At 38.1% G+C, this 20,678-nt stretch overlaps 1 protein-coding gene and 1 long non-coding RNA gene across 2 annotated transcripts in view; one reads left to right on the top strand and one right to left on the bottom strand.

Annotated features, from left to right (window-relative positions):
• LOC136240161 (epidermal growth factor receptor-like) overlaps nt 1-20,678 on the top strand; it is a 93,959-nt gene that overhangs the window by 19,508 nt on the left and 53,773 nt on the right. Inside the window, exons 2-8 of the mRNA XM_066031060.1 lie at nt 9,023-9,508; nt 9,561-9,638; nt 9,684-9,817; nt 10,131-10,272; nt 10,319-10,429; nt 10,485-10,596; nt 10,642-11,054. Of these exons, the coding sequence (XP_065887132.1) occupies nt 9,023-9,508; nt 9,561-9,638; nt 9,684-9,817; nt 10,131-10,272; nt 10,319-10,429; nt 10,485-10,596; nt 10,642-11,054 (1,476 nt within the window). The remainder of the gene's footprint in view (nt 1-9,022; nt 9,509-9,560; nt 9,639-9,683; nt 9,818-10,130; nt 10,273-10,318; nt 10,430-10,484; nt 10,597-10,641; nt 11,055-20,678) is intronic.
• LOC136240184 (uncharacterized) overlaps nt 1-20,678 on the bottom strand; it is an 82,327-nt gene that overhangs the window by 56,632 nt on the left and 5,017 nt on the right. The gene's annotated exons all lie outside the window — the stretch shown is intronic.

The following is a 20,678-nucleotide window of genomic DNA, read 5'->3' as shown; positions in this document are numbered from 1 at the left end:
ATACTATATATGGGATATTTTAAAGCCTTATAACTCACTAGTTCTACTCTGGATTAGGCTTGATGCCAATACATGATGGCAGCTGGTGAACCATTTATAATGTATCTGCTCTGAGAGGTCATATAGCATTAATGATTTTATTGACCCTGATACATACACCCTAGCTTACATACTGCACTGTTGATCATGTATTTTCCATTGTTAACCAGCTGGGTAAGGGAGCTCTCATGGCAAAGATTGATCTTGGAAATGCGATACCCTTATACCAAGATGATTGGCATCTTTTTGGCATTCACTGGAAGAACCATTATTTCATAGACACATGCCTCCTCTTTGGACTGCAGTCAGCCCCATTCCTCTATAATCAGTTTGTCTCTGCCCTTCACTGAGTACTGCAGCACAGATGCAATGTCCCCACCTCCTTCACTACTTGAATGATTTTATTCTTAGCAGGTGCCCCCAGCCATCCTTTGAATGTTCAGGAAAACTAGCAGCCATGCTTTCTCTTTGTCATTTTCTCCAGTGAAGCTGTCCAAGGTGGAAGATCCAACTACTAGCATCACATTTCCAGGGATTGTAATAAATGCAAGTACAATGCAAGCTAGCATTTCCATGGAACGTAAGTCAGAGCTCCTCAAGGAGCTACAAGTCTTGTGCTCTCTCCCCAAGTGTATAAAGCACCACTTACTGTCAGTGGTAGGTAAGCTCTCCTTTGCCTGAAAAGTCATACCAGTGGGGTGAATCTTTCTCAGGTACCTTAAGCTGCAAGGTATAGTTCATGCACCACAGAATCGCCAACAACGCAGAAGCTTGCTTAGACATTGAGCGGTGGTTGGCTTTTTTACCATTATGGGATGACACCTCTTATATTTTAGACACAGACTGGATTACATCACAAGGCATGTCATTGTACACCAACATATCAGGCTCACTATGTTGAAGTGCCAATTGGTCTGGTAGATGGCTACAAGCTCATTGGGCTTCCATCCAATCCACTAGAAGCATCATGTGGAAGGAGCTTTGTGCAATTGTTTGCACTGTGCACACTTGAGGTCACCTCTGGTCACGCCATAAGGTCCTATCCCACTGTGATAACATTGTGGTAATTGAAATTTGGAAAAAAGGATCCACTAACACCACAGTCATAATGACCCTCATTCGACTACTGTATTTTTGTGCTGGCATAACATACATGTCATTATAATGCATGTTGCAGGTGTGGACAATTCCATAGCGGACACATTGTCTCATTTCCAGGTGGGCCAATTACGACATTTAGCCCCCCAAGCAGCACCACAGTAGGACAGCATTCCTGCATGACCAGTCCACTACTTGAGAGACTCCTCCATCACTATCAGCAACTCGGAGTAGTCCTTTCAACATGCCACACATATTAAGCTGGGGTTCGAGCACTCCAGCAATTCTGTGAACACTTCAACAACAGACCGCTCCCAGCCTCCTCACTTACTCTCCGTTATTTTGGCCCAGAAGGTTCCCTATAATACAATCTGGTATATCTTGCTGGGATTTGCCTTGAACACATAGAGAACCATTTTCCTGACCCCACGCAGGATGAATCACTCCACTTCCTGTGCACTGGAATCAGGAGGGCACAACTCAGCAAGAAGAGAACTTGTCTGCCAATCACTATTTCAGTGCTTCGCACCTTAAAGACACAATTGAGATAGCAGGTATTTTTTCCCTTCTGGAGAAATATTTCTTGTGGGCAGCTTTCACCCTAGCCTTCTATGGCTTTCTGAGGGCTAGTGAATTTGCCACAGTTTAGCTTACCTGGCCAGATCTCCACATGGCAGGTGACCACTACTCTATATTAGTATGCCAGTCACAGACAGGTCCATTCTGCTGTGGCCATTTTGCTAATGATTCACACTTCAAGCACTTCTACATGTACTGTACAAGCCATGCACCAGTATGCTAGTCTAGTGCCGGAGTCTTAGGCAGGTCCACTGTTATGGAGGCCACTTCTCCTCTCTCACCCAGCAGAATCTCACATGCACTCTGCAGCCTGCTACAATCAACAAATCTTAATGAGCGCCATTTTTCCAGCCATAGCTTTCACATAGGAGCAGCAACAACAGCAGCAGCTGCTGGCTTACCTAATTGGCTAATCAAGACCTTAAGGAAGATGGAGCAGTGATGCATACGGAACATGCATACAACCTCCTCCTTCAATTTTTCAATGACTCCTCTCCAAAGCTGACAACATTCAGCAGACCATTTGGAACCCAGATCATCATGCCTAAGACAGACATTCACATCGTAAGACGGTATGTCATTGATATGCATCTTGTATTGCCTGCTGTGCTTTTTTGCTGTATGTGACATGAATTGCTGCATGTATGCTTACTAAAAGCTGGACATTGCTGACTATTGGATGCGTGCCTACATAATCATTGCATGGCTACTTTAATATTGACTACTGTTTGTGTGCCTACTCAGTCGTTGCTTTGTGTATGCTTTTATCAGTTGCTGGGAATTATTGACTACTGTACGTGTGCCTACTGAATTGTTGTGGTACATATGCTCTTTAGTTTTTTCTGTGCATTATTGGCTACTATACGTGTGTCTATTTAGTTGTGCCTATTTAGTTGTTGCTGTATGGATGCCTTCTAGATGCCGTCCATTGCTGACTTTGGTATGCGTGGCTTCCTAGTGGTTGTATGCATGCGTAATAGTTGCAGGCCATTAGGCATGCAGGCTTCTTACTAGTTGCTGGGAATTTTGTATGTATGTTGTCATTGTGGTATCACCCACCATGAATGCACTCCTTCTTACTTACTGCTTGTCACATAATGTTAATCATTTGCTACTTCATTGATTGTCAGTCAATTGTGTTTGTGGCTTCTCATACATTACTCATTAAATTTGAGTGGCACGCCTTCCTCTCAGTTTGTGGCTCATTGTTTGTTTATTGCTTATCATGCATTGCTCATTAGTTAGGGCTTTCATGCCTTGCTCTTTATCCTGGTCAATTATAGTTGTTTTATGTGCTTAGTATTTGGGCTTGTCATGCATTGCTTGTTTTTGTGGCTCATCCTGTGTTTTCTTACTATTAATTGCTTATGCTTGCTCTTTATTAGCGCATTGCTCACTGACTTATCATGCATTGCTTGATTTGTTGTGCATTGCTTATTGTTGGTGTCTTTGTTGTTTATCATGCTTGGCTCATTAGTAGTAGGTGCTTTTCATGCGTTGCTCATTAGCTTTTTTATGCATTGCTCATTAGTTTTTTTCCATACATTGCTCATTAGCTTATCATGCATTGCTTATTGCCATGCATTGTTCATTAGCTTATTAGCCTATCATCCATTGCTCATTAATAACTACTTATCATATATTACTCATTAATGGCTGCTATCATATCATTAATAGCTGAGTTGCCTATTGCTTATCATGTTTTTGCTGCTCATGTGGCTGCTCATACTACATTCTTATTTGAATTGGCCTAAGGCCACTCCAAATAAGACTGTAGTTTCCCATCCTGAGGTTTCCATTTTTCGGTGCAGGCAGGAGGCTTATTATCATTATTCATTATTAAAGATTCGACTGCTCTATTAGAGTATCTCGATCTTGAGAGGATTTCAAGGTCATGAAAATGGCTTTTTTGCAAGCTAGCAACCATTAGAACAGTTCATTTTAATAGGTTTCATTGTGCTTTTTAGCAATGCAAAATAAAAGGCTCCATGAGAAGTTTCCAGAAAGCAGCACAGGAAGTGGTTTTGGAAAAATAATGACAATAATGACCATTTAATGTGGGTGCCCAGACATGATACGGGTGGAGGACGGGAAACTACACTCTCATTTGGAGTGGCCTAATGTAGCAGTTACTTATGCATCTTACTTGGCTTGGTAATCATGCACTTGCTCATTGCTTGTTCATTAGTTGCCTTAGTATGCATCACATTTTCCTTTTGTGCCATTACAATGTGGCAGAGTTTGGGGAAATTAAGCGCAGTCCAGCTGCTTTGATATGACTAAGTACTGGCTATAACAATAGGCATACAGCAGCTAACTTCCTCACTAGTGCAGATACGAGTGCATTTAGCACCTAGTGTCTGGCAATGTCCTGGGCTGCCCCATCCAACCCCAAACTATGCTTAGCTTCATGCATGCTGTGCAGTAGAAGTGCATGTGGGCTGAGTGGAAGTAGGATGTTAACACTAATTATATGAAAATAATTAAACTGTAGTAAAATAATTAAACTATAGTTGCATGGTAGCATTCAAAACAGTAATATCAAAAAGTTGACATGTACATGTGTTCACTCACAATGGTATTGTACTGGAATAAGTATGTTTTCATGTTGCAAACATGTTTGTGCACCTGAATTGTCCATACTATAATTGTCCATACTATATATGGGATATTTTTACAGCCTCATAGCTCACTTGTTCTTGCCCATATCAAGGCACTTTTTTGACTACAATAATACTGCATTTACACTTGGTGTGGTTTTGCAAACCAGTTTATGAAACTGCAACATCCCATTTATGGGCACGTGTTTAGATCACTATAGAGCATATTCACATGACATCACAAATGCGGCATTTATTTAAGACACATGCAGCATTTATTTGAGATGTGTGGATAAAGCCCCAATGGTGCAATAGAAAATAATTGCATCTTTGTTCTTTCTAACAGATCTTTTACAGGAGCACCTATTTCATGACCACCTATGAATGGGTAACAACATACTAGAAGCATGAACTTGTAGTTGGTCTACTTCCTGATGTAGCAGTGGAACGCTTCACATTTTGTGTAGCAACTTGGCAGGCCCAGTGGTCATTTTTTCAGAATCCATACTAATTATGCTCTTATCCTTGTAGTACTATATTCTTCATCGATAGGCATATACCAAACTGCCATTAAGTGGCTGTTCAGTGTATTTGTGATGGTGAGAAGACACGCAGAAGAATTGCGCCATATCGTGACATGCATGGGCAAACAGATGGGGCATTGTATTGTGATATCGGAAAGTTGACCAGCTAGGAGGTTGTACTTCTAGTATGCTTTTACCCATCCATTGGTGATTACCACATATGGTGTAGCCATGAATTGGCTGCTGCTGTACCAGGTCTGGTGGAAAGAACAGAAACATGATATTTTTGTATTGCAGCATTGGGCTTCTTACCACACATATTTTAAGTGTCTCATTTGTAATTTCTTCCTAAATATGCTCTATAATGAAGCATGTTAACCTGGAAAAGGGCATAAAATAGGGCTCTGTTAATTATTATTATTATTATTATTTGTTAATTGGTATAAGGAAGACAAAGTCTTATAAAAACCAATCTCAAGTACATCTCAAACCGGCGGTCATATAAAAATACATCTAATTTAGTCTTAAAGATCAGTACATTAGGTGCAGATACAATTTCATGGGGTAAGGTGTTCCAATCATTGACGATTCTCTGTGAAAAACTATGACCTCTAATAGCAGTGTTGAAGCGATTTTTGTAAAGTTTGAGTCCATTAGATCGGGTGGGGTTGGTATTAACAGTAAAAAAATAGTCTTTGTCCACAGATACTAAATTGTTCAGGATTTTGTAGGTCATAATCAGATCCATTCTGGTTCGACGGTAAAGTAAGCTGGGTAGATTAAGTTCTTGGAGTCTTTCAGAGTATGTCAAATTATAGAAGAAGGGTATAAGTTTTGTGGCTCTTCTTTGAACTGCTTCTAATTTACGGATGTTTTTCATAAGATGAGGGTTCCAGACAGTTGACGCATAGTCCAAAATTGGGTGAACAAGAGTAACGTATAATAATCTTATTGTGTTGGCATCCCTGGAGGCAAAGGTACGTTTAATAATTCCCAATACCCTGTTAGCTTTCATTACAATTTGATTAACATGAGATGTAAACTTCAAATCTTTATCAAATACTACACCCAGATCTTTTTCCTCCACAACCATGGATATCATATTTGCTTCATTTTCGGATGAGAAATAATACTCTGTGCTTGATGAAGAATGTCCAATTGTGCTGTAGTGACATTTAGGAAGGTTAAGGAAGGATAGCCATGTGTCACACCATTGCAAAGCGGAATCAATGTCTTCTTGCAGAATGGAGGAATCTTCAGATGAGCAGATGGGGCGATAAAGTTTTGTGTCGTCAGCAAAGATACCCAAATAGCTCTGTATACAGTCAGGTAGGTCGTTGACATATATAATAAATAAGATGGTACCGAGCACACTACCCTGCGGGACACCACTAGTGACAGTAGACCACTCAGAGAGTGCTCCACGAACAACTACTCGTTAATGGATGGTTAGGAAAGAAGACGGTGGCGAATTAGCACTGTTGTGCTCTAGGGATGGTTAATGGCTTATACCAGCCATTAATATCACTTATTACAATGTGGTCAATATACCGTAAGTAATCGTGTGCTCTTCCTGCTATGAAGTGTTGAATTGTTCCATTGATATAGTGTTTCTGTTATCCATTGTGCTTTACTTTGATACAATATCTAGTGGACAAATTGAATATAGGAAACTGAACCAAGTGATGCTGGCATGGCAGTTTTATGAGGGCTGGCTGGTTTGGTTTGGCTCAGTTCGGTGTGTGTTTATACTGCAGCGAAAACCAAGACGAGTCATGCCGAACCGAGCCGAGCCAGTGCATGGTATGAGGCAAGTGTAAATGCAGTATTTGTTTCATCGTTTAAAGGGCTTTACAGCACTATTGGCAGCTGCCAGAGTTATTAACAAGAAGCGAGGGCTCAGGTGAATGTGAGGTGAACTGACTATATTAAAGTCATTTAGATTAATTGCAGTGTGCAAATCATTATGAACTTAACACCATGACCAATCCATCTTTTATGTCCATACCATCAAGGCTCAATTTCAATCTCCGCAATTTGTTGTATGGATGCTAGCTAGTACACCTTCAGTATGCAACTGAGCAATTCACAAAGCAGAGAATGAACTGTATTGATATTGATGTAGCTATGCATCTTGTAAAGCAAATACATAAAATTCAGTCAAGAGCCAAAGGCATTTTTAGTACAAGTCAAGGATCAAAGTTTATTTTTTGAGTTGACCACCTTGTCTGAGGATGAAGATCAGAGTATAGAGATTATCGAAATGCCATGCACCCTGCAGTTCCCATTCTATTCTACTGTATAACTTTCTACCTGAGTTCATCCATTTTTGGCATCGCTTGTAATGAAAAGTTTGCATATACCCTGCATTGCTTGTTGATAAAGGAAAGTTGGCTTATGAACATAATGTGTTCTATAAGCATGAATAGTTGGGCTTCATCATGTCTTATGCAGTCTGGATTTCAAGCATTACTAAACCCATTTTGGTTATTAATACTAAAACAACATAATTATTATGTTCCCTTTTCTGTTGGATATTCTGTTGGAATCTTGTTCAGTTGCCTTGCTGTCCAGCACATTGGCAACGAGTGCTGGAGTTGGTACAACAAAGTCAAACCATCTATACTCATTACTCTTATTGTATACATGCAGCGTTTATTACCAATTAAAGCTGCTATAGATTTGTCAATAGACAATAAATAATATAAGTGCATGCAAGGAAAACTCTGAAATTTTATATGAATAGGGATCATAGAAATAAAAAGCAATGAAACAAGGGAATTCATGATTGAAGTAGTTATCAAAACATGTTAATGTCGACTAGGCCAAGTATAACTGCAGGTGTAGATAACTTACCTCGTCATTACTTTTCATTATAATATTATGATCCCTATATGCTGAAATATAGAAGTTTCCTTGCACTTGTTTGTTTACTTTTTTGTAACCTAATTTATGACTGGTGAACCAATACATACCACATCAAAGGAAAGAATGGCACTAGCAACACGCATTTAAAAAATCAACTGAGCAACTAAACACATGCCCCAACTGAAAATGATGTAGCCATACTGCTTTGTTTTCAGGTATTTTCTACTCATTACGCAGTGTTACAAATAAAGGACAGTATGGTACCACCCAAAAGCAATGTTGTGAGCACAAATTGCACATAATTGAAACTCATTCAAAAAGGGGTGTGGCAACCATTTCATTTGAGAGTCTCCTATAGACTTAATAGCAAAATGGCTGTCACATCCCTTTTTTGAAGAATCACGAATGAAATGGCTGCCACGCCCCTATTTCGAGCAAGTTATTTAATCACATGCAATTAGTGCTCATTACATTGCATTTGGGTGGTACCATATATGAAAGTTCCTCTGCGATCAGTCTACTCACTGCAGAAATTACCAACAATTCTTGTGGTTCCCACAATACTGTAGAAGTCATAACATGCTCACCTGCAAAGCAATGCATTACGTAGTAGTGGAGAAAGAAATGAAGCAGGACAAAGCAAGTCCATCCTCCAGCTGGTGCAGTTGGCAAAACCGCATGTCTAAGTTCACCAAACACTAAAACATTCACAATAGTTGTGTTATGCTTGGCTGTAATTATCAGTATAGGCAACAGAAAATTCAGTTAAATAATGTTTTTCACAGGAACCTCTTGGAAGAGTTTGGGATCACTCTGCAGGAATTGAGTTTGATTATATACCTAATCTACTACCTATGCTACAAAGCTGTCAAAGGAATAATTTGAGGCTGCAGCTGGTTTTAGGGAAATACTATTAGCCAGAAAAGCCCAAACCGTCATGATCCATACTATGCTACTAAGCAGTATTACTGTACTGTATAATAGCAAGCTACTTATATATATATATTACATAATACTTTATAGCTTTTCCTGCATTATAAAAGCTAGCTATAGTGTATATATATATATATGAGTAGCACTTTTGCATTACAATTTACATGGTATCTATAATGACATGATGTAAGAGTTGTCCTAGTATACCAATCATAATTAGACATATTGTACACATCCAAAACTTTGAAAACCCATCATAACCAGCTGTCTTATTAGTGGAATGGAATTTGTGTATGGTACTAATTTTTGGACATGACTTCCAACACATGTTATCCCTAATAGACCAAATTTGTATAATGATTACTGTGATAATTGTTGTAGATTTTTGTGATGGTCGCAAAATACAAGAAACTGTTGCTGGTGATCGATCAAAAGAAGAATTCTTAGAAGTTATGAGTAATGTGTATTGTGGGTGTAGGATGGTTGATGGGAGTGTTAACATTTTAGAGAGACCAATGAATGAGACTTATAGTTCTACAGATTTTGAATTCCTATCTAGTGTGGAGGAAATTGGTGACACATTAAATATTCAGAACATCAATGTAACTGATAATATAACACTACCAAATTTACGACTGATCAGAGGACGTAACCTGATTGGATATTTATTACCTCCTTCAGGAGATCCAGCATTGGTCATCCTTAATGTTACAGCACCAGTGTACCTACCAAAACTGACAGAGATCACATTAGGAGATGTGTACATTGTGAATGTTAGCTCTTGTAATCACAGAGGTGTCCTGTGGGAAGATATTCTTACTGACCCTAACAGTCAATATCAAGACATAGGAAATGATCATTGTCCTAGTAAGTCAAGCTTGTACATAACAGTGTATGGTGTAATGATATTTTCGTTTAGCCAGTACAGACATAATTGCTAGTGACTGTTCACACTGTGAGTACCAATATTGTTGGAGCTCGGAATTGTGTCAAACTTGTAAGAAGCTCTCATCTTTGATATTGTAATTATCCTGTTCTATAGTGACAAAGAATTTTGGCACTTGTTTTGAAGACTGTTCAACTAGGAGGTGTTACCTGAACAATGCAGGAAATCCTCAGTGTTGTAGTAGAGAATGTGCAGCTGGTTGTGTGGGACCTAATGATAACCAGTGTACTGTGAGTATATATATACTACTGAATATGTAGATGATTGTACTACATATGTGACCGGATTTGCGAAAAGGTACCTTTTCCACACATTTGACATACCAGCAAATTAAATGATGTAACATTTAACTTCTCATACCGATTAACTTGCTTTTAGTATCAAAATGTAGCCAAATACTGTAGTTACATTCATTGAAAATTTCAAGCAATTATATGCCATGATCAAAAATTATGAAGCTTTAAAGTCCAAAAAAATGGGTCAAATTTTGTGTGTGAAAAAGGTACCTTTTCGCAAATCCGGTCACATATGTTGACATTATAGGCATGTGAAAATTTCAACAACAATGGTACTTGTGTAACTAATTGTCCTCCAAGAGAAATATACAATCCAGAAACTGAATCATTTGAGAATAATGATGATTTTAGATTCCATTCTGGTTCACTCTGTCTAGAGTCATGTCCTAGTAAGTTCTAACAATTCAGTAATGGTAATAACACCATATTTCACAGGTTCTCGCTTTGAGCAAGGAACATTTTGTGTAAGTGAGTGTCAACCAGGTTTTCAAACGGTGGGACGTGTTTGTGAACCATGTCCGAATGGAGTGTGTGTGGGAGGAAGAGGTGAATTATTACAATTTAGAATATTTGCTCACTAGTTTGAACTCATTATCGATAGAGTGTAGAGGAGTAGATGAAGCATTACTACCTGCAGCAGTTCAGACATTCTCTAGATGTACTATTGTTAATGGTGACCTCACTTTTAATTTGCTGACTTATGAAGAATTCATGTAAGTGACTGATACAATAGTTTACATGACTTATAATTTTCATAGCAATCAAAATCTTAATTTAACGCAAGTAAAAGAGGATTTATCCAGTATTGAGGTGATCTTAGGCCGACTAACCATAAGTGGATGGGGAGAGGAAGTGTTTGACTATCTTCCGAATCTCATGTACATTGGAGGCTTTGAGGAACAAACTGCTTTATCAGATGATTATCTTGATTCTCTGAACATCAGTGACAACAATCCAACCATCAATCCTAGAATAATCACTATCAGTTTGACCCAAATACACTTTCCCAAACTTGTGGAAATATCAGGGTTGGATATTTTGGTAGCAAATAACCCTGATTTGTGCTATATTGGAGAATTGGAGTATTATAAAGCATCACCTAACCAGACAGTGTTCTACACCGATCCTGTGATTCCTACTGCAGAAGGCCGAAGACCCTACAGTGAATGTGGTAAGTGATTTTGCATCATATTATTACATGCTATTATGATCCAAAAGCAGTAAATATGCTTGACTACAGTTCATGCGATAAGTGGTTGCTAGTTTCTGCCTTTTACATCATGCTTATATAGAATCTAATCCAAAACAGCCAAGCTGTAAAAAAAGGGTGTGGCCCTCAAAAAGGCTATGGTGAAAAAAGATGTTAAATCCAAGGTGGCAGCCAAGAAATGGCTGTGATGGTAGGTTAATGGTAAAAATTTTAATAATGACAATTCAGGTGAATAATTTTAATAATGACAATTCAGGTGAATTTTGTGCCGCTTCACAAAATTCACCTGAATTGTCATTATTAAAATTTTTACCATTAACTTACCATCACAGCCATTTCTTGGCCGCCACTTTGGATTTCACATCTTTTTTCACCATAGCCTTTTTGAGGGCCGCACACTTTTTTTACAGCTTGGCTGTTTTGGATAAGATTTCATTTCTTTTTGTATTTGTATGGGACTTTTTAACCTATCTTTTTTTCTTTACTACAGGAAGAAGAAAAGATGTAGATGTACTTTAAATGTTTTATCAGTAAATGTACAAATTATATATATACATATAATACATAATATTATATTGATTACAGAAATCTCCATCGTGGTTCTTTGTAACTGAACACTCTACAAGGTGACTTCTTCTAGATGCTCTCTCTACAAGGTGAATTGTTTGTAGCTGAACGATCTACAAGGTAACTTCTTCTAGCTGATCTCTCTACACGATGATTTGTTTGTAGCTGAATTCTGTACAGGTGATTTGTTTGCAGCTAAGCTCTTTACAGAATGGTTTCTTTGTAACTGAACTCTCTGGAAGGTAATTCTTCTAACTGATCTTTCTACAGGGCAATGTGTTTGTGGCTGAAATTTCTACAGGGTGATTTCTTTGCGGCTGAACTCTCTACATGGTGGTTTCTTTGTAGCTGAACTCTCTACAAGGTAATTTCTTCTATCTGATCTCTCTACAGGGAGATTTGTTTGTAGCTGAACTATCTACAAGGTAACTTCTTCTAGCTGATCTCTCTATAGGGTGATTTGTTCGTAGCTGAATTCTGTACAGGTGATTTGTTTGCAGCTGAGCTCTTTACAGAATGGTTTCTTTGTAGCTGAACTCTCTACAAGGTAACTTCTTCTAACTGATCTTTCTACAGGGCAATTTGTTTGTAGCTGAATTTTCTACAGGGTGATTTCTTTGCAGCTGAACTCTCTACAAGGAAATTTCTTCTAGCTGATGTCTCTACAAGGAGATTTGTTTGTGGCTGAACTATCTACAAGGTAACTTCTTCTAGCTGATCTCTCTACAGGGTGATTTGTTCGTAGCTGAACTCTTTACAGAATGGTTTCTTTGTAGCTGAATTCTCTACAAGGTATCTTCTTCTAGTTGATGTCTCTACAAGGTCACTGGTTTGTAGCTGAGTTCTCTACATGGTGGTTTCTTTGTAACTGAATTCTCTACAAGGCGACTTCTTCTAGCTGATCTTTCTACTAGGTGATTTGTTTGAAGCTGAACTCTCTACATGATGGTTTCTTTGTAGCTGAACTCTCTGCAAGGTAACTTCTTCTATTGATCTCGGCAATTTGTTTGTAGCTGAACTCTCTACTTGGTAGTTTCTTTGTAACTGAACTCTCTACAAGGTGACTTCTCTTAGCTGATCTTTCTACAGGGTGATTTGTTTGAAGGTGAACTTTCTACAAGGAAACTTCTTCTAGCTGATCTCTCTACGGGGAGATTTGTTTGTAGCTCTACAGGTGATTTGTTTGCAGCTGAACTCTCTACATGGTGGTTTCTTTGTAGCTGAACTCTCTACAAGGTAACTTATTCCAGTTGATCTCTCTACAGGGAGATTTGTTTGTAGCTGAACTCTCTACATGACGGTTTATTTGTAGCTGAACTCTCTGCAAGGTAACTTCTTCTGTTGATCTCTCTACAGGGCGATTTGTTTGTAGCTGAACTCTCTACATGATGGTTTCTTTGTAGCTGAACTCTACCAGGTGATTTCTTCTAGCTGAACTATCTCTTTCCATAGTTGCATGAACTCCCTACAAGGTAACTTCTTCTAGCTAATCTCTCTACAGGGTGAATTTTTTGTAGCTGATCTCTCTACAGGTTGACTTGTTTGTAGCTGATCTCTATACAGGTTTCTTGTTTCTAGTTGATCTCTTGAATTCTCTTCAGAGTGACTGCTCTATTAGAGTATCTCGATCTCGCACTTTCTGCACCAAGTTGGATTTCGTGTTATAACTCCGTGGCTTTAAGTCTGATTCTTCTACATCATTGATGAGCCTTTTAAAGATGATTACTCCATCTGTACAACGATTTTCAAAGCATTACTCCAAGCGGTTTATCTGGTAGGCGTGGCAAGCTGTTGTTTTTTTATTAGCTAATCTCGATTGCGTAATTGTTACACACTGTTGGTTTTTTCGTTGTATCTTCCTGGTTTTAGCTCGATTTCTTTCAAACCACAAAAGGTTTGAGGTTCAATAGTTAACCTATTCACCCACCGATTGTCAGCTTCTTCACATACGCGGTTTACCCTGTAGGCGTGACAACATATTGGTGTTATTTTTCGTGAATAATCGCTCATAACTCTTTGCCTGTTTATTGTATTCCAGCCAAAGTTGGTACCGAGATGCGCCGTTATACCCCCCTTCTGTGTGCCAAATTTCAAGGCAATCGGATATGGCGTTCGCGTTTTATAGCAGTTTTTGTAAGTGTGCGAAAAGAGGAAGAAAAATAAGAAGAAAAAAAATGAAGAAACTAAGCCAATTTTTGAAGTCGCATATCTCGGGAATGCGAGAAGCGATTTCGCTCAAATTTGGAATGTGGAGTACTGAAGTTGGAGGGAGTGTCCACAGCAAAAATCGTCTTGTTTCATCAAGGCAGCACAGAGCTACGGAGGTGCGAAAATTGCGTTTTCTTTCTTCCTGTCAATATACTCACGGGTGTTGCGCGCCGGGTTCTTGGGCCGCACAACACACTACGGTGGTGTCTTGATATATGCAAGTTGACCAAAATGTGACCATCTCAGCAAAACCCTGACTTAGCATTATCTGCAGTATCCAAGGAATGGATCACCAAACTTTCAGCCTTCTGTAGTTTTGGCATTACAACACTAGACAGTAGTAGGAAGAGCAAGATAATCGATTTATACAGCAACTATACTGAAAATATTCTACAGGTGTTTACATTCGCAGTCATAACTTTCATTTCATTAGTTTACAACGTTGCAAATTGGCTTAAAATGTTCAGCAATGATTAGCAAATCAGTCAAGGTATAGTGTTAGCCTTGTAGTCACTTACACATATGGGTGTGAAGGCGGTTTAGTTACAGGGACATAGCTAGCCAGACGGTGGTGGGGGGCAGGCATCCCCCACAAAACACTCGACATTGTTCATAATTGCACAAAGGCTAATGACCCAATGATGGGCTAGCCAACATACAGTGTTGTATTATTACAGCTTACGTAACTAGCTACATAACTACTTCATTTCTGATTGCTACCAGTTACCACTTATCAATGGAAATATTTTTGTTGAGCATCATTGCACGTGCCACAACTGTACTCCAACAAATTCGTCCACAATCCGGTAGAACTATATTGTGAATATTTGTATATGTAATAGGATGGATGGCGGTGGTATTTGGGATTAATAGTGCGAGCATTGTAAACAGGAAGAAGTAAAATAGTGCGAGGCGAAGCCGAGCACTATTTCCTTCCTGTTTACAATGCGAGAACTATTAATCCCGAATACCACAGCCATCCGTCCTATTGCAAATTAATCCGACAACCATAGCAACTGTTACTAGGAAACATAAATTCAAAAAAATAACCATTGCAAAAGACCTATCATGCTTAGCAACCGTTGCCTGGCAACCGTTGATATGGTCTCAAAATGACCTTTACCATAGCAACCGTTACCTAGCAACCGTTGCTAAGCAACCACATTGTGGGGCATCTATCACTATGGTAACAATAGTTGTCAAGTTGGACATTTATTTCTAATATAAACACACCACACTATTTTAGCCAATCAAATTAGTATTATAGATTTTTGTCATGGGACCTTGACAAACAAGTGTAATACTAATTCTATTGGCTAATCGCTTGACATATTTCAATATAATACGTCAAGCTGCTATTGAGAGTATTATAAAGTAACACATTCAGTTGTTGGATTATAGTACTAATACCATACCTGTTTCACTGCCTATACAAAAGTCTCAATAGTAGCAGTGAAATTTATCCCGTATTTCACTGACAGCAGTGAAAAAGTTGTAATTGTAATTTCATTGGCTAGAATTTATGTTAACAATGTAGCGCCAATTAGTGTCGATGCGTGTTTAGTACATAGTGACAAATTACGTACATAGCAACGCTAATGCACAGCATGTGTATATGCAGCGAGTATGGTATTAACTGGGAATAGCATGGGTAGCAGTGAAATTTGGGATAAATACCACTCTTGTTGTATTGGAAATGGTAAATTTCACTCGGCTTCGCCTTGTGAAATTTATCCCCATTTCCAATACAACACTCGTGATATTTATCCCAAATTTCACTGCTACCCATGCTATTACTAGTACAAATACAATGTGTCACAGTTAGCTACTTATGCCAGCCAAAGTCTGTGCTTTAGTCCTAGCACACTGGCATAGTATGACTAGCTCACTCACTTCAGCCAGCAAAATTCAAATGCCATGTATTGGCACGAAATCCCAACTCTATACCTTTCCTGTTAGCAGAATTTGTAAGCTTGTGACGGATCATCTGACTGACTGACAAAGTGCCGGAAAAAAATTTAACTGGCATGCCACCACACTGTACGAAGATTTAGTGTAATTAACTCGGGAAAATAAAGTTGGTCCATTTAACACTTTATCACCTCATAGGTTTGTTGCATCATTGCATATCACTTGTCACTTCTGAGTTGCAACTCTTGCAAAGTCACTTTGAGTGGGTCATCTGTCTTTAGATTTCAAAAAATGTACTATTACGTGAGTAATGTAGGCTAAATATAGAACTGTGTCTAATATTTTCGTTCGGTGAAAGCATAGTCTACAGGGTATATGGGGGAACCCCTGGGGATTCGGGCATACCTTATTTTTAGCGCATCGTTTTATTAATTGCTTGTAACATGCAAGAAATCATCGTATTATTATTATTATTCACAAACGAGTTGAATGTTGCGTGCACTCGCGTAGTAGCGCACAAACAGTAATTTGGGATGCGTGTCAGTTACTGGAAAGCTTGTGACGGAAGTTTTAAAAAAACATCACTTAGTAATGGGGGGCAAATGCTTCCTCTTGCTTCCCTTGGCTACGCCACTGTTTAGCCGAAGAAATGATGTCGATATCACTTACGTTTACCGCATTGTAAACAAATGCACATGACATGCATACCATTGGAACTACAGAAACGGAAAATTATTTTCAAACTCTATGAGCAGGCGAATAAGATGGTGTGTAGTATTAATCTATTTGAGTCTTCCTTGGTCCAATAAAACCTTGCATATTTTTTCTTTGTAGCCTTTAAACTTTGATTTTCTCAATATGCGTGCTTGTACGAAAAAGTCTGGTTTTTGCTGAGACAGTCACAAATAATAATACAAGTACACAAAAAAATTGGAGTTGATAAAATAGTACTGAAACAAGCTGGAATAGTGCATGATATTAAATCACGGTAAAACAATAAGAAGTGTTATATCCAGCACAGTAGGGATGTAATACTTCTTATTGCTTTACTGTAGTAATATCATGCACTACTCCAGCTTGTTTCAGTACTTTTTATCAATGTGCTATGGTCCCTACTCTAGTTGAAATTCCAATTTTTTGTGTAATTGTTTGTTAACTTTTTTGCAAAATAAAATTATTGTGACTGGTGAGCCCACACGTACCGCATCAAAAGAAAGAAATTATATCACATGCCCATCTATCAATAAGTAAAGTATCCATTGCACTTCATTGTCGACTATGTTCAACCTGTCACACAGCATTGTGAATCAAGAACTGTTTGAAAAACACCTCTGCAATCAAAGTAGCCACTATGGAAAATACGGACAATTTCTGTTAGAAGGGAAGCCATCACATGCTACTGCCAAATTGACACCTTTAGGTGTCAGCAAAGATGAATAGAATTTAAAGGAATACACTGGTAAGCCCATGAATAATGCATTGTACGTACTGCAATATGCCAAAGGGCATGTGTCTGGCTGAAGTGACATTGAACAGTGAAACAATTAAGCCCGTAGTCTTAGCCATTATTGAGTTACGCTTTTATGAAGGCATCAGTCAGTTACCAGTGTTGGGAGTAACACGTTACATATGTAACACGTTACGTAATATTATTACTTTTGTGGTAACAAAGTAATATAACGAAATACACTATGAAAACAGGTAATATAACGCAAGATACTTTACTTACAAATGTAACGCGTTACCTAAGTAATATAATTACTGTAACGAGTGTAATATTATGTAATATTATTACTAAAAGTAACGAAGTTACTAATCTCGTTAGTAATCCTCTGAGTAATGCCTAACCACAACGAAGTAACGAGGTCTACTGAATGAAGCTTATTCACTAGCTTCGTAATTATAACCAAGATTTGCACATTGTCCAACAACACAATCATGTCACGTGATAAGGTGGTAGTTTCACACGTAAGGCTGTGGACACAAAGTAATGTAATATTATTACAGTTACTTTATTATATGGGTAATATGTAACTGTAACTAAATAGTTTAGTTGCAAGTAATGTGTAATATGTAACTAGTTACTTTTACAAAGTAACTTGCCCAACACTGTCAGTTACTCAAGCAGAAAACTCCATTCAATAATTTATAACTTGTTGAGAGTATTTCAGGTCAATCTGAAGACTTGTTTGGGCTTATTTACCTAACCAATACTGCCTCATAATTGTCAGGGGAAAAGCGAGGCTGGTTTTTGAGTGATGTTTTTATATGGGCCATGCCCAAACCTTTGTGGTCCCTACTATACAGTACTATCATACTGCATGATAGTAAGTATTTCTAACGATTTATCTTGTATCAATTCCACCTCGCATAGATTATTACTACTCACTATCGCACTAGGGAGTAGTAGGGACCTGTAAGAAGCCTGTGTAGCAGGGAGTCAGAAACATGATAATGAAACCATAGAAAAATCCCTGAAGAGGTGGTGACTTGATCTACGGACAGCTTGCAGTCTAGGCAAGTGCCTGAGGAGCCACACAACCTGAGATCCAGGATTTTCTCTGTATTCGACTTGTACTTAAACAACATGGCTTCTGGTGTTTTCATTAGGGGTTGAATATTCGTCATATTTTTAGTAAAAGCCTTTCACACAGGAACTTAAGATCTTGTCTTTAAACTGTCGTGCATGATATATAATTCCATTTCTAGAATATGCCAGCAAAGACATCTCTGGTCTCATCACACCAGGAAAGAAATCTGAACAAGTCAAGAAAAGTGCTAGATTCGTTTTGCAATATTTTAACCAAATACTTTCCATCCCATATCTTGAAAGTTGATAAGGGATAGGGAATATATTTTATTGTAAAAGGATATACATACTTGTAGCATTATTGATATTCCTCCCACTGACCTAACACCACATACATTATCAATGAGAGAATACAACAAAGATTGTCATATTAAGTGGCACTACATCCTATCCCCTATTTGTGAACCTTTCTGCTACAGCAACAAGTCCAGCAGCATTTGCTATCTATTTAACCAACATCTGAAATCACTAATATATTTAGTAAGCCAATCATTATTGCATAGGATCTGTAGCTGCATTTTCTGGACACAACCAAGTTTCAGTTTAAGGCATAGTTAATTGCTCTGTTAGAGTCAAGGTATTGTGAATGCTTTATTAAAATCACTGACTGCTTTATTAGAGTATCTCAATCTTTGCAGTAATGTATATTCTTCATTCAAACTCAAATGTTATCTGAGGCTGTATCCATACCTGTGGATTCTGATTACAAGCTTTCAGTGTTTTTGACAGGTTCTTATAGCCATAGTAAAATATGTACATGTTATTGCACCGTCAATAGCAAGGCATTAATGTATAGACTCAAAAAGTAACTATATTTGTAGCTATTATTGAGCAATGAAATGGTTCATAGCCTGTTACAACATCCATAGAAATTTAAATGTTGTAAAATTTAGAGACATAATGGCATAAGTTCAAATATTTCATGACAAAATATTTTCATGAAAAAGTCTGAGGTATATTTACTTCATGAACTAGGTGATACACTTATGCATAAGCCTCATGCAAGTCTGGTGAACAATCATGTGCACATAACAAAACACACAACACAGAAAAAATAATATATGCACATAAGAGTAGAGTCACTTTAATTATCAATTGCTGTTGGTCAGTGATTGTACAACAGCTTTAGCTAACCATGTAATAATTGTCATTACTCAGTCGTTACCGTGGCTATGTTCATTGTTCACTACAAAGCAGTAGGACAGTATAGTGAGTCACTGTGTTCACTACAAAGCAGTCAGTAGTCGCTGTGTTCATCATGAAGCAGCAGTCACTGTTTTCACCACAAATCAGTAGTCTCTGTATTCACCACGAAGCATTGCTTACTGTGTCTACCATGAAGCAGTAGTCACTATGTTCACCATGAAGCATGCAGCAGCCAATGTTTTGACCATGAAACAGTTGTCACTGTATTCACCATGAAACAGTAGCCACTGTTCACCTGGCTGTTCACTGCCATGAAGCTCTCTACAGCTGAAGCTCCAGACGTGTTCTGCATCCCCTTACAACCCCTTACAACCAACCAAGCCTGTATGAAACTTGAACAAAAGGTGTCATGTAGCATTCATTGTATTATCAGCTGCATATTTTCTTGCTCAGTAATAGATACTGTATACAACAATATAAGGTTTAATATTTTATTTTATAAAGACGTGGGTTAGTTAGTACTGACATCATGACTTATGTACGTATTTGTGGGGGACACTTCCATTGCAGACATATATTTATTTATTTATTTATACACGGGGTCAAATAAAACCAGATTCCTTGCCTTACGCTAAGGCGTTCAGCAATTATCTTTACCACGAAAACTTGTTAGTTCTTCAGTGTGAAATAGTGCAATAACCATCCTCAGTTCCTTGAAGACAGCCATCATATTATCACCTGATACATGTATTAATGGCTTTTGATTTATCTATATACTTGGTTGTCTGTAGCAACACATTTCAGGATCATGCATGTGTAGATCTTGTTTCATTAACATTGTGTGATAGAACTTATGATAGATATTCAAATTAGAAAGTTTAGCTCATTTATTGTAGTACTTTAATTGCTTGGTCCCTATAATAGTCAGTTTGAATTCATCCATCTGAGTTCTCCTTAATAACATATATTACAAGAGCTACCAGTCATAACTATTAGCAGGGCTATGTGGTCAACATAAACAAGTTGTTGCACCAAAATAGAACCACTGGAGGCAGAACACAAGTTACTTTTTTGATATCACTGATGTTTATGGAGCTTAAATGAATCCAAATGGATTCAGAAAAGTGTTTAAAATTTTTGCTTTCTTTCTTTCTTTTGATTTA

Source organism: Dysidea avara, chromosome 12 (genome assembly GCF_963678975.1).
Source record: "Dysidea avara chromosome 12, odDysAvar1.4, whole genome shotgun sequence".
Taxonomy (NCBI): Eukaryota; Metazoa; Porifera; class Demospongiae; order Dictyoceratida; family Dysideidae; genus Dysidea; species Dysidea avara.
The sequence above is the reverse complement of the archived record's forward strand: the minus strand, read 5'-3'. Positions and strand labels throughout refer to the sequence as shown.